At 50.2% G+C, this 14,258-nt stretch overlaps 1 protein-coding gene across 3 annotated transcripts in view; it reads right to left on the reverse strand.

The window, feature by feature from the left end:
- NTN4 (netrin 4) overlaps positions 1–7,792 on the reverse strand; it is a 50,940-nt gene extending 43,148 nt beyond the window's left edge. The window contains exons 1-2 of one of the 3 annotated variants that reach the window (XM_068938053.1): positions 7,698–7,792; positions 4,046–4,566 (exon numbers count right to left, since the gene is read on the reverse strand). In XM_068938053.1, the coding sequence (XP_068794154.1) occupies positions 4,046–4,566; positions 7,698–7,761 (585 nt within the window). In that variant the 5' untranslated portion in view covers positions 7,762–7,792. Of the gene's footprint in view, positions 1–4,045; positions 4,567–6,753; positions 7,130–7,643 lie in introns of those variants that run through there. The other 2 variants (XM_068938043.1, XM_068938063.1) reach the window with 2 other exon arrangements.
- Between the last annotated feature and the right edge of the window lie 6,466 nt (positions 7,793–14,258).

Genomic DNA, 14,258 nt, shown 5'->3' on the forward strand with positions numbered 1-14,258 from the left:
TCATGTTTCTGCCATATCTCGTGCGACATATCTATGCTTTCACACCATTCTGAGCACTAGTCATACATTGATGAATCAGGTACATGCTGCTGCCCATCAATTAAAAAAATCCCTGCTTCCACATCCTTACTGAATGAATACACTCTACACTGTGTTAAGCACCAGGCATTCCTCTCCTCCCAGATTGTACTTGTAGGATTTGATCTTCCTCCAGGCTACTTTGATGTAGAACAGGAATGACTTCATCGTAAAGCAAGAGGAGGAGAAGACACCAATTCTGTGCGACGCAGCCTTCAACCTCCTTGCTCTGCATGGTGGACAGCTGCTGAAGAAAATCTCTCTGGATTTTCCCTTTCCTCACCAGTCTCGCCTTTAGGCTGTTTATCCTCCAGCTCATGCCTGCTTCAGGGCGGGTGACTCGACTGCATCCCAAGAGGATAACTAGGCCCAGAGGTGCTGCAACATCTGGGAAAGCCAGCAAGGAAGGGTAGAGACCTGCAGAGTCCCTGTAGAGACCCTGTGTTGCTAAAATGAGGGGCTGAGGTGGGGAAAAATGAACACCAGCTGAGATGTAGCTCCCTTTTCTTAGGTGGCAGGTCCCAAACAGATCACTTTTTGTCAACATCTTCTAGCTCAGCTGCCAGTGTTAGCACCAAAAAGGAAAACACAGAGCTGGTCTATTAAAGAAAAGAGATGAAAAGCAGCTGCTGGAGCTAATTTGACATCTCTTGTTTCCCCACAAACACTGAGCTCTGGGTCTTTAAAATGAACCTAGAGGCTTGGCATCTTGCTTTTGACGGCATCATAAATCTCTTCAAAATCCACGTCATGGCAAAGTTGTAATGAGGGAGGGTTTTTGTCATAAGAATTAGACGAGGCATCTAAGGAATGACTCATGATAATAAGGGCAAAAGAAACGCAAAAAGACCGTTTTTTTTCTTTTCTTAAAAAAGCAAACAATAAAAAGTGAAGCAGATGCTCATCTGATCCAGATTAACACATAGGACTTGTTAAAAAGAGGCCACAGACCCCTGTGCACTAGCAGCTTCCGCACGCTGCTGCCTTTGAACGGGGCTCGCTGCCAGCCCTGACGCCCAGCAGAAACACGGGCCCCTGGGCACTGCCTTCCCTTTGCAGAGGGGGAAAACAAGGAATCGGCAGCCCAAATATTCACAGGTGCCTTCTGGGCCCTGGTGCCATTAGGGGTGAGCAGCCACCTCCTGAGGCCTCCCGTGAGCTTTTCAAATGGCTCATCCGCGGTCCTGGGTGCCCGGAGCCCAATTGCCAGCAGCGCGCAGAAACCTGCCGTTCAAAATCTCCACGACATCTGACTCTGCGCCTGGAAATGCCCATGTGGTGTTGCAACGTTTGCAGTGGGAGAGAGTGGCATATAGAAGGTGTAACACACAGTTTGGAGCACAGGTTATACTTGCTACTTCATAGAAAAAAAAAATTAAAAAGTTAAAAAAAAAAAACAGTAGCACTTGTAGAAATTATGTTAGCCTTAAAGAAAACTGTGGCAACTGAGCTGCAATTAAATAATACCCTTCAGATGCGGATACTTTGAAATGACTGCATATTTGAAACCACTGTTCCAAGTGAAATTACTGTTTCCATATGTCTGAAATTAGGTGCTACCAGAAGTGGGAGTAAAGCACGGCATAACTCCAAACAGAACACAAAACTCTGATGTTTCTTTAGGTGAGATACATGTTGCTATTGGCAGTTACAAGTAATTGCTGGAATGTAGCACACTGTAATAAATTAAATGTGATATTTGCTAAGCATGCATGCTCGCCATCTGGTCACCAGAAAGTTGCTGTTACTACTTTGCAGGTAAATACAAGTGGTTTTTAAGTGTAGGGAACTGAAGTGTGCCATATGCATAAAATCTTATAAGCTCCAGCCCCTTGTACTTGACATTTGTTTAAAGCCTGGAATAATTAAATGATCTTGACTTTTATGGCTCCTTGCAATAACGCAAACTAAAGCGAAGCCAAAAGAAGGGATCCTGCAGGAGCAAGCTCTGTAAAGAGCCTATTTTGCAGCACACTGCTGCAGATGCAATACCAAACCCCTTTCCTTCTTGAAATAAGCACTGGTTTCTACAAAAAAGAGTCTCAATCCCACTGTCCCCACACATAGCACCAACCTGTATACGAGTCAGCCCCAGGACGGTATTTGCACAGGTTCTTGCCAGACACAGCCCTCATCCTGGTCTGCACATACTGCTCAGGGATGATTTCAGTGAAAACTGCATCAGGGTGCTAACTATACGGGACCTAACAGAAAAAAAGGCAGACACTGCCCTGACTTATGCTCTGGAGTCTCATCTTTAAGCATGATCCCTGGGAAAGCCGAAAAAGGAGTGTGCAAGTCAGAGTACCCCAAACACATCTTGCCCCAGCAGGCCAAAAGAAAAAAAAAAAAGGAGCAATTCACTGCCGCTGAGAGCTATAAATTTCAGTCCCTGCACTGAATCAAAGATTGGTACAGCCTTATGATTTAGGCAGTGGGAGACAGGGGCTGGTGGAAATGCTGAGGTTGGAAATGCCCAATATTTCCACTGGGACATGTCCTTTAGCCTTTTTGTAGGACCCAGGTTTTAGGAGGACCTGATTTCACTGTGAAGGAAAGTTTAGTCTGCTTTTCCGGGTCATGAGAGGACAGAGTGGAGGAGAGGAGAAGATACTACTTCCTCCTGCCAACCACCTTATTTAAACCCTTTGCTGTGCTAATGAAACAACGATCCTGGACCTGTCTGACAAATCTGGAGATCCCTGTTTGAGCTGACGGGGCACAGGCCAGCTTCTCCTAAAGCAGGACGTTGGCTGCCTCCCTGTGACTCTTCCTCCAAGAGATGCAATCCTCTGGTGAACAGCTATGTCTGCAGCGAGTGGCTTCCTAACCAAATCACAGATAAGGGTGACTCCAAATGACAGGCTGATGGTGGGAAGGCACAAAGAGGTTTAAACAGGTGACTTTCCTGGGACATGAATATCAGTCCCCAAGAACAGGACCTTCACCTCAAAGCAAGCAATCAGCAGGGACTAAAAGTAAAGAGCTGAGCTTAATTCACCAGTTAAACCTGCCCATTTCTGCATTACATCAGAGGGAAATTTTGATTTAACTTTCTGCTAAAGTTCATTAAAATAGGCCACTAGAGGGAGCAGCCTTTAACATCCAGAGCTGGTCACTGGAGATGCCTCACCACCAGTGGGGATCCCCGACACCAGAGGGCAACCCCAGGGCCATGGCTCCCCGGAGAGGGTCTCTGGCACTGGGGGGCAGGCCGCTTCAGGCAAGTAAGGAAAGAATGTTATTTGTAAGACCTCCAAATACATAACTTATTTCCTACTGTTTCTGATACTGAAAATAATCTGATTTTTCACACAGATTTATACTTTCCCTCATAGTAAATATGTTTTTTTCTTCATTTTGCACATTCTTTTCAAGGATAAGTGTGAAAGACAAAAAAGATGAAGTATAAGGTTCCTTAACGATCTCATTAACCTGGTTAGGAAGAACTATGTACCAACGTAGCCAATAGCTTTTTTGGCTGGTTGCGTTCTTACTTCTTAGTGATGGTCATCTCTAGTTGAAGTGAATTTGGGGGCCTTTAATTTTAAAACAGTTACATTTTTGGTCGAAGTTAAATGGACCTGTATTACCACAAAACCCCACAATTACAGCAACTGGAAAAGACAGTCGAGAGCAAGGTTTTCTTGGTCTTTCCTGAGGACCCAAATCTGTGTCTTTAGCAGTTGTGCCATTTCTCTGCCCCCCAAACTCCTTGTTGTTTTTCACCAGATGATGGGAGAAGAAGTTTTCGGGAAAAGAGGATGGGATTACGAGCTCCCAGAAGCTGGCAAAAGCAGGAAGGGGCAGGACAAGCGCCGACGTTTCTTAGGGAAATAGATTGGATGGCAAGGGAGGCTGGCACCGTAAAATAAGAGATGTAAAGCAAGGATTAAAGTTATAAAGGAGGCTGAATCGCGGGCTCAGCTTTCTCGGCTCCCCGTCTTCCCAGTCCCGGTGGACCTACCTCTCCTCCAGTGCAGGGGAAGGGACTCGAGTATCTAGAAGTGCAGACGGCTCCTTTCCGCATCACGTCGTCCTCCAGCCCGAAGGTTGCAGAGCAGTTAGCGGCGAAATACTTGTAGGGCCTCCAGGTCTTCCCGAAGTCCTGCGACCGCTCCAGCACCATGGCGGCGGGCCGCGGCGACTTGAACACCAGGATCAAGTGGGTGAAGTAAAAGGCGGCCTCCAAGTCAAGCCGGATGGTCTCCCGGGGGCTGTTTTGGGCCGACTGCCACCAAGTGCGGGGCCGGCGGAAAGGGGAATCGGCCATGGCGGCGGGCGGGTGGGCCAGGGCCGCCCGGGCCCCGCTGCACTGGCCGCAGGCCGGCGGCTCGCAGCTGCGGTCGGCCGCCTCGGCGTAGGCGCAGTAGGGCTCGGGGGCGCCGGCGCCGCACGCCGTGTCCGTCCGCAGCGCCCGCCCGTGCGCCAGGTTGCCCAGCCGGGGGTTGCAGGCCTTTTCGCAGCGGGCGCCCGCGCCGCTCGCACCTGCAAGGGGAGGTCAAGCAGAGTTTGGCGTGATTTTCGGGGCCGTCCCGCGTTGCTTCTCCCCCCACCTCAACCCGCCACATTGGGCTCCCGGGGAATCTTCCCTTTCTACACATCCTCACCTTTTTCCCAGCTTCCTTTTCTACCCCAAATCTCGCCGCAGCCCCATACCGCAGCGGAGGCCATAGGATTTAATCTAAGTACCGCTTGATTTTTTGGAAACTCATCGCCGATGTGTGTAAAGGAGGAAGAAAAAAAAAAAAAGAAATCCTCGGTTGAAACAGTGCTGGCAAAATGCCCCGCAACTGAGTCTCTGCGGCGTTTGTTCAAGTCTCTCTGTAAAAATCACATTTGACGTGTCAAAGAAAAATACAAATGCCATGGGGCTCAGGGTGAAACTATCTGCAGAGCAACTAACCCTCCCGATCCAGGAACGTCTGATTAGGGGCTCGCCGCCTCTTTGCTAATGAATGTAGCAGCAGCTCGAGACTGTACTTATGAACCACAACCGTTTAACATGAAAAAAGGCTCTGATGACTTGGATGCGGGCAGGCCAAAACATTTGAGGTGCATAATGTCGTCTTTATCACTGGGCCAATCCGTCATAGTCAGCTTTGTGCACCAATTATTATGGCTTCTTCTTGGCGTTTTTCTTATGTTCAAAGGTCATTTCAGTTTAGCATCCAATAAACCCTTTATTGGGGCTTTATTCGTCTTTTGTCTGCAATGTCATAGTTGCAATTCAGTTATGCTATGCACTAGCAGAGACTAAGCCTTCCGCATCTGACAGATTTCCCCGCTCCTTCTGCTTCTTAAGGAAAAACATACTGGAAATGAAATGTTTCTACCACCAACGATCTATGCAGGTTTTCTACACGGATTATTCAGAACAGATGTGGACCGCTGCTTGTTATGCCCTCATTAGAAAGCATTTCTAAACCCAGCCTCTGGATTTCACTGGGTAAACAATCTAGGGAGGTTTTTAGTGAACAAAAATACTCAGTGAAATTAGTTTCCTATCGTTATAAAAATATAATGGGTAGAAGTATAGCCGAGATGATCTGTATCAACTGTGCAGAATACTTTTACTCTAGAAAGGTAAACAAATATAACTGTAAAGTTTATATAGTATCACTTTTATCTCCTGAAGATCCTTTCCAAAGCATTGTATAAACATTAACTAACGTACGCAGCTCTCTTGAGGGGTAGGTAAGTAAGTACTATTATCATATTATCAGTTAGGCTTGCCACAAGTTGGCCTAATTTATGTATTTGGCTGCTTTCCTGGATTCTTTGGCTACATGTAACACAGTGCAGTTAGCCACTAAACAAATAGGAGAACATTTACTGCGTTTCCCTCACTCACTGAATTGTAAGGCATATTTGGGAAAGGGTACATAAATACAGCAGGGCTCAGCCAGGACCCGGAGACAGCTCCGGGTGATTATCCACGTTTGTGGCGCCCCTTGTTTTTCGCCCACCGCAGGTTATTGCCCACAGGGAGGCAGCGGTTAGGCTCATGGTCGGCAGGGGTTTTCCCTGGTGCCGGGTTCATGGGCGACGTTCCCAGTGGCCGGACCCTGGGCCGGACCGTGGGGGGGCCCTGCCGCAAGGCTTGCAGCCCTGCTGGGTGGTGCTGGCTACCGAAGTGCCATCCAAGTCCCCACGAGCTGAGGGTATTCGGCTGCCCCGGCAGCATCCAGCTCCCGGTACCCTCCAGCCTTGGCCGTGCACGCCCACTGATGACAGCCGTCTTCGGGTCGGATTTGGGGCCGTGGACCTCGGCGTCAGTAAGAGCTGGGGAAGGCTGTGGGCACGCAGACCAGACCCCTCGTCCTATCCTAGAGCTGGGAAGGGGAGGGAGAAAACCCCCTTGGTTTCCACTCGAATTGGGTAGGGCAGCGTGATGGATGCAGAGTGCTACGCATTAGGAAAGCTGACAGCTTTCTCGTGTAAAGCCGTCTGCCACGGGACTCAGTAACAGGGCACATCGGAGCACAACGATTTCCCCATTGCGAGCCACAAGCTCACGACTGCTCTCCCACAGCCCCAGAAAAAGTGCTTTTCCCTACTTGCACCTAATGATTATGCCTAAGTAAGTACTTGCTCCCATTCAATATACTGTACGTGCCACTGAACGGGACCTTTAGTAATGAGCAAGAGCATGCAGTGAATACCATGACTCACCTGTAAAACATCCATGGAAAATCATATGCTTCCTGCTTAAGCATTTTGGTAGCACTTGCCTTGTGATGTTTCATTTATATCTTGCGCCTGATTATGTGTTTGTTTCCCATCTGGTTTTTTTTTTTTCTCCTTCTTTTTAAAGAAGAAAATTGGCGCTCGGCTTGCGAGCAGCCGAGGAAGCGTTATGCGAGCTGTTTATGCCCAGTTTGCCCGCGGCGCTGCGGGACCCCGCTGTGGGGAGACCGGAGCGCGAAGCGTTTATCCTGCGCTGCCTTTTAAGCGGCAGCAGGGAGCGGGTTTGAAAACCCCTGCCCGGCTTGCGCACCGCTTCGCCCACCCCGACACCGCTGTCAAAGAGCTGCACAAAAAGCACTTTACGGAGCTCGGAGCAGCCGCTGCTCCCCCCCCCCCCCCCGCCCCTCCGCAGGGCGCCGCGGGCACCGCGCGGAGCCCCCGCGGCAGCCGCAGCCCGGCGGCCCCCGCTCCGGCCGCTTCGCCCTCGGCTCCCCCGGGGCCGGCTGCCCCTGGCTGCCCCCGCCGGCCCCCGCCACCCTGGGCGCCGCGCCGTGCCCGCACCGCCCCGGCTTTGTCTGCTCCGAGGGGGCACCCGCCTGCGAGCGCAGCCCCGGCCGCTGGAAAAGCCCCCGGCTCTTGCAAACGCGTGTGCAAACGCACGGCACCCATGCATATATATTTATATATATATATATGTGTATATATATATATATATATATATATATATATATATTTGTACACACACATCTATGTGCACACGTCTGTAACAAGCATCTATCAGATCGGTGCCTGCGCACCTCTGCGCACACACATATACGTCTCTCTCTCTCCCTCTCTCTAGCCCTGCATATGCACGGCGACATCGCTGTGTGTACCTCGTACGCCGGCCGCGGACGGAAAACGCCGAGCGTCGGACGGTCGCGACCCACCTGCGGAGGCGGCGGCGGCGGCGCAGCCCAGCAGCAGCGCCAGCCACATCCCGCCGAGCCCCATGGCCGAGCCCCCGGCCGCCGCGCATGGAGCCGGCGCTGCGCGCCCCGCCGCCCCGCGCCGCGCAGCGCCCCGCCGCCCGCGCCCCGCCGCGCCGCGCAGCGCCCGGCCCCGCGCGGCATCAGCGCCCCGCGCGGCGCGGCGCGGCAGGGCGCGCACCGCACCGCACCGCCCCGCCGCCGCGCACCGCCGCGCCGCCCGCCCGCCCCCCCCCGCCCCCGCGCACCGCCCCCGCGCACCGCCCCGCCTCCGGGCCCTCCCCTGCGCGGGGGGTCCGCGGCCGAGCGCGCTGCTGCAGCCGGCCGCTCCCGGCGGGATGGGGGGGGGGGGGAAACCAGAGCGGCGGAGAGCCCCCCTCCTCCCACAAACCGGGAGCAGCGCGGCCGGCTCCGCGGGTGCGGAGCGCTGCGCACCGCGGGGCCGGCACTCGCCGCGAGGACGGGGCTGCGGAGTGCCCAAATCGCCCCAGGGCACCTCCAGCCCCGCGGGCGCGGGCCCCGGGCGCTGCGAGGGTCCTGCTGGCCTTGGGCAGGGCGAGCGGGTCCAGCGGCAGCGGCCGGCCTCGCCGAAGCCTTTCCGGCGAGGGAAATAGAAGGGTATTTCCAAACCGGGGGACGCCTGCGGATCAGCCTGGCCAGGGCCGGGCTCCAGCGCCAGCCAGCTCCTGCGTCTAGTCATGCTGTCACGCACAAACAGAATGGAGGTTAACCTTTGAAATGTATGTTTTCTGAGGTCTAGCTCAGTTTTGAAAGAGCGACTGAGCTAGTGGCTAACTCCAGCAGTTATTTCGACTTTGCAGGCGTTTCTCATTTCATTGGCTGCTTTCTAGTAACTGCACAAGACCGAGCCGTGGAGCCGGGTGAACGACAAGGCTTTTCCCTTCACTCCCCGGACTAGTCAGTGGTTTAGTTCACACGTTTTAGGACCAGAAAGTGCCATACAGTCTGATGTGTTGAATAGCAGCAGTCACAGTGCCTCAGGTTTCTGCAGCAGGGCTTCGAAGAAGAAAAGGCACAGCTATGGCCAGTTTTCTCCCCCAGACCATTACCTTTTTAGGTCTCAGCACAGGGACGTTAAGGAGAATAAGGGAGGAGAGCAGTCACTTTTTTGACTTATCTGAATCTAACCTGGGAGGTGAGCATGTTGCAAGTGTTACGAAATTTTTCATACTTCTTTCTCTGCACTTTGGACTTGGATAACTTAAGAATGACTTTGTTTTAGAAGCAGCATGATCATATCTTAAGACCACCGTGCTGCGCTCTGCAATGCATTTAAAAAATGCTGCACAGTCAGGGCTGCTCGGGGTCATATAATCACCAAAATGCTCCCTGAGAGGTATTTAGTCTATAATCTGCTGATGGCAGTCGAACAGTTGTCTCACAGGGCTATGTTATCTCTGTATCTGTAACTTAAACAGTACAGGTAGGCTGATCCCTGTCAACTTTCTAATTTTTCAGCGCTAACTTACATACAACAGAAAAGCACTTTGTTTGCATTGCTGCCATCGTTTTCCCTGCTTTCCAGACAAACACAGGACGTGTGCGCGTCTAGACAGGGGTTTGCAGCCCGGTTAACCTCCTGCAGCTGATTGCAGGCTAATCCAAGGCTTGTCCTGCGGGCTGCCCGGCGCGGAGAGGCCTGGACCCGTGCTTCTGGATCTCCTCACATCAGTGGCTGTAGAGGAAAAGGATGGTCTTGAGGGTATCTGCGTCACGCCTAGCCAAAGGGAAATGTGTTGCAGAAGAATTGCATGCTGGTGCAGTTTGATGAGTGCTGGTTTATGTGGTTACAGCCGAGTTGCAGCTGTCACATCCACCAGGGCTGGGAAAAAGAAAATGTAAATGACAGGCAAGGATATGACTTATATTGTAACTTGGTTCTAAGGCAAAATTGCTGGAGTGTTTAGTAAGTCTGGGGAAACCTGAGCAAGAGCTCTCACTGCTCCTTGAGTCCGCCTGACATCAGGAGCATAGGGCTAGTTGGGGTCTGAGAACAGGGAGAACTAACGGTCTGGAAAGGAAGAGCGGGAGGCATTGAGAAGGAGAAGAAAGGGATGGTTGGGGCAGAGGATGGTTGGTCTACAGAAAGCCCTGGGGGAGAAGGGAAGGAGATTATCTGGCCTGAAAAACTGCAGAAAAAGTCCTGAGAGAGGAGATAGATGGATGGATGGTGTCCCGGGGCGAGGATGGTGGTATTCCTCAGTGGCTGGAGAGGAAGAGTGCACACAGACTTGGGCTTGATCCAGAAATGAATGGGACGAGTGATGGTCAGGGAGGGAAAATGGAAGGAGAAATACATAGTGGAAAAAGGTGGATCAGTGGGACAGGAAAGAGGATGTGTGGTAAGGACACACAGTAGTCCAGAGCAGGAATCTGATGTTGTTGAAATGGGCACATTGCATAGAAAAACTGGAAAGAATAAAGAAAAATTGGCAGACACCCCAGGAAGGAGACCCAAAAGTCAGCCTGAGTATGCGGAGATGGAGAGAGCTGGTGAACTATCCTCACCTTCCCAGCATAAGGCTGCTCCTTTGAGATGCCACTGGCGCACGTGTCTTGGTGCTTGCAAGCCAAATAATCGGGTTGCACATTTTTTCCTGCTTAACAACTGGGCAACCTGATAAAACCCATCTGCTCCTTTCAGCTGCTTGTATTGCTCATTGCAGGCTGTGCAGTCTGCAGCCTAGGCACAGGCAGCTCAGATCCTTCCGATACACCCTCCTGGGTCTTCATGGCAAGCCAGGAGAGCAGGTCACATGGGACGTGTGCCAACACACGTTAACTAGTGCACCAAAGCTGGGGGCTCAGAAGTACCTAGGGCTGCACTGGGCAAGGCTATGAGCTGCGGGCATCTTCCCAAGGCAGCCATGGCTTGCTGCTGGTTCACAGTGCTGGTGGGAATTCAGTAGTGAGTAGGAAGAGGAGCACACGTAACAGATGTTCCAGCCCAGTTTTATTTTCTTTATCCATCAGTGATGCCTCTTGAGCTGCTAAAGTAGAAAATCACATAGTAATGAGGAAGAGAGTGACCAAATCTCACAAACTTTCTTCATTTCATAGGATCATAGGTTCATACTGTATTACTGGTGAATGAGAACATGAGATTGTTTCCAGCTGGCATTCCTGTGATGTGGCTGGAGGTAGACAGATAGACAAAAATACCCAGAAATCTGAGGATCACCTGTCTTTGTCTGGGGTTTCCATTGCCAGTTTATGCTTAGGAACTGTTTAAAGAGCAATGATGTTCCCTGAATATATGTGTTTGTGGCTCGGGCCCAGCTTGCACCTCGCAAGAGAAACCTAGTGCATGAAAGTCTCCCTGTTGGAAGGACAGGGGGCAGATCCCAGACGTGAGCTGGAGTCCCAGTAAAGTACCTTGGAAAAAGCAGATGTCACAAGGCCTGGAGGATGTGCTCTGCGTCCTTAGAGATGCTGTGGAGGTGACGCAGAGGGACGAGTACAGCCCGCTGCTTTGGCAGAGGTCTCCAGGGTGTCACGGTGCCCCTGGGGAGAGGCTTTGGGGCGCTGCGCCTCGAGGAGACCAAAAGGCACATGTGCTCAGGGACGGGGCTCAGGCAGCTCAGACCTTGCATGGGTTCCCTTAGCGACCCTTTGGGGTCCCCCACATCTAAAGGAAGTCCTTCAGCCCTTTCCATCAGGAGGAAATGCTGACCCCCTGCATCAGGTGATGTGAGAGGATTCGCTGTGAATTTCTTCACCTGAGCCCCCTGCCAAAGGTCGGGATGAGCTGGGATTAGCGTTTTAAAGCAAGCATGTGAAGCTAATTTTAGAAGCAAAACTTTGGTGGAAAACCTCACCTACTGCCCAGTTAGATCAGCCTGGCCTAGATTTTTGTCATAAAAATCTCAAAAATTCAAAAGATTAGATTTACTTTTTAACCAGAGGCCTGTTCAAAGATCACCATTTTCTATATTGGCATCTGTGTAAGCATGCCGGATTCCTGTTACAGTTTAACAGGAGGCCCTTGGGGCAGATAGAGTCCTTCAGATATGTCTGCCTATGTTCAGCGCCGTCACATGTGCCATCTTGCGTCTGCCAGTGTTTTCAAAGCTCCCGCAAGCATCGGGAAAGGCAAGCTCAGCTCTGTGCGGGGAGCACAGGTGCTACCAGCTGGAGTGTCACCCTTCAGTATGGAAGATGAGAGCCCAGATTGGAGCATTTTCTGCCAATGAACGTAACTACAAGACAGCAATTCTAGATTAAATGATTAATTGCATGCTTTAGCTCTAGAGCTGCTTATTTTTATCTTTTTTTAAATCTTTTTTTTTTTCATTGAGGACCCCTTTCGGTTGTCCTCTGCACAGGACTGAATTTGTCACGCCCACTGCTCAGGAGCAGATTACTGCTGGGAGAGAGGGGGCAACAGGGGTCTGGATCTCACCTGGCACTGGTGCAAAAATGTGTTGTGAAAGAAGAGCTGCCGCAGTTTGCAAAGGTTCCTTCCCCATAGCAGCTACGTCTCACTCCATATAGTTTTTACTCATCTGTTTTGCCTTTCCCTAGAGTTTCTGGTGACTAACACAAAATACCAGGGAAATGTGGAGGGAGAAGCATTACTGTCTCACACGAGGTAGAGCAAAGGCTCGGTACAAGGGATCTACTGGATGAGCAGAAAGTGCCCTTTCTGCTTCAGGGAAGATTTGACTGATCCAGATCTGGTGGCCATTACTGTTTTGAGGAGAGGATCTGCTCCTCCAGCCGTGAACGGAAGTTAATGTGCCAGATACGTAATTTAGAAATGTTATAAAAACTTGGTTAACAGCAACAGAAATTTGTTTGTTTTAAGAAAATAATATGGTTCTGATTCAAAGTCCATTGAAGTCAATGGAAGTTGATGTCTGATGACTATCGGCGGATTTTGGATGAGGTCTGATGTCACCCTTCTCTCATCTGTTTTGATACCACGTCTTTAATCTTTTCTGTTAAAACCCTTTGTTAATTCTTGTGCTTTTCTGCTTTCTGTAAACCACAGAAAATCTTCCAACCATCGTCAAATGAGTAATGAAAACATTTCACTGAGTCATCATATTTTGAAACAGCTTGATTCCTAAGTTTTCTATATGAAAATAAACTAAAGGACAATCCAGGGCTGTAATTACTGATTAAAGCCTCAAATTTCTGTGTTTAAGTTACTTTTAAAGCTGGGTTCTGATGTAAGGCAGCACCCTATGGACAAATGAGGAAAATGAGGGAACCAAAGTGCCCTTACTTTTCACTGTACTCAGTGATCGACTTTTTTGAGACAAGTGTTTTGCATGCTAGACCAGTGTGCGTGCAAGAATGAAAGCACATTCATGGGATTTAGTGTAATTGGAAGTCAAGTCACAGAGGCATTATGGCAGTGATAGCGCTATTCTTCAGAAGTCGGTAATGAGGAGGGAATGCACCCTATTTCTGCCTGCCACGAGGGAAAATGCAAAGGTTCAATAGGGACCCTGAAAAAGAAATCCTGGAGTTATTCACTGAAATCTTAGTGCATTATACAGCGGACCAAAGCTGAGGCAGCCCCAGTCTCTTAGGTATACTTCTGCACGTTGTGTGTAACAATAAATCCCTTTATCGAGCACAAGCCCATTTACTATATAGTCTCTCAAAGAGCTGACCCCTTTTTCCCTCTGGTTATAGCATTGGTCCCTTTAATGCAGGAAAGGGTCTCCCTGCCCCAGTCCAAGGGACCTCTGCACTCCAGCAGAGATTGGTCACCTGGTCGTGGGAGCAGGTGTCATTTCCATTTGCCGCCCTCTCTTCAGCTTCACGGTAGGGAAAGGTGGGGTTAAGATTTGTTCCTGGTGTCTAGAAGATCTGACAGCTGCTACACTAACAGCATCAAAATGCCCTGACAGGGATATTTTACATGAAGGAGGTTACAGCCCTGGATCCCAGTACAGAAGGGAATTGCATGTGGTGTTGGATCCAGGTGCATCAGATTACGTGCATCTATCACTAAAAAGCAAAACAAAAAAACCCCCAATTTTCAACAATACTTCTTTTAGGCTCTGTCTTCCTTCTGGAAGTAAGGGTTGAGTCGGCATTTTATTCTCCAAACCGTAGTAGTCTGAAAAGCACATCAATTATTTTTCACGTGCAGCTGTTTTTTATCCACAAGCTATGGCTCCAGGCATTTTAAGAGTTTTTTTCTTTTTCTTTCTCTCGCTCTCTTCTTACCACACATTTTGGACAAGCAGGAATGAAGGGGAACCAGCTAATCTGCACATGTTCCATTTACAGGGAATCAGGAGGGGAAAAAAAAAAAGCAAAGAAAAAGAGAGAAAGAGGTGGGGAGGACTCGTTAAAGAAAGGAAACGGTTGGTAGGCAGTCGGCGTAATTTTGCAATAGAACCTGCGCTTGCTGGATTGTTGCCGTCATTGTTTTGTTAGCTCCCGTGTAACCTCTGCCCCGCATCGTTCCCTACGTTTCTGGGTTATTGATATGCAGATATCAAGACAATGATGAAATTAAGGCGCCATAGAAACCCGCAG

This window comes from Struthio camelus, chromosome 1 (genome assembly GCF_040807025.1).
Source record: "Struthio camelus isolate bStrCam1 chromosome 1, bStrCam1.hap1, whole genome shotgun sequence".
In the NCBI taxonomy this organism is placed as follows: domain Eukaryota; kingdom Metazoa; phylum Chordata; class Aves; order Struthioniformes; family Struthionidae; genus Struthio; species Struthio camelus.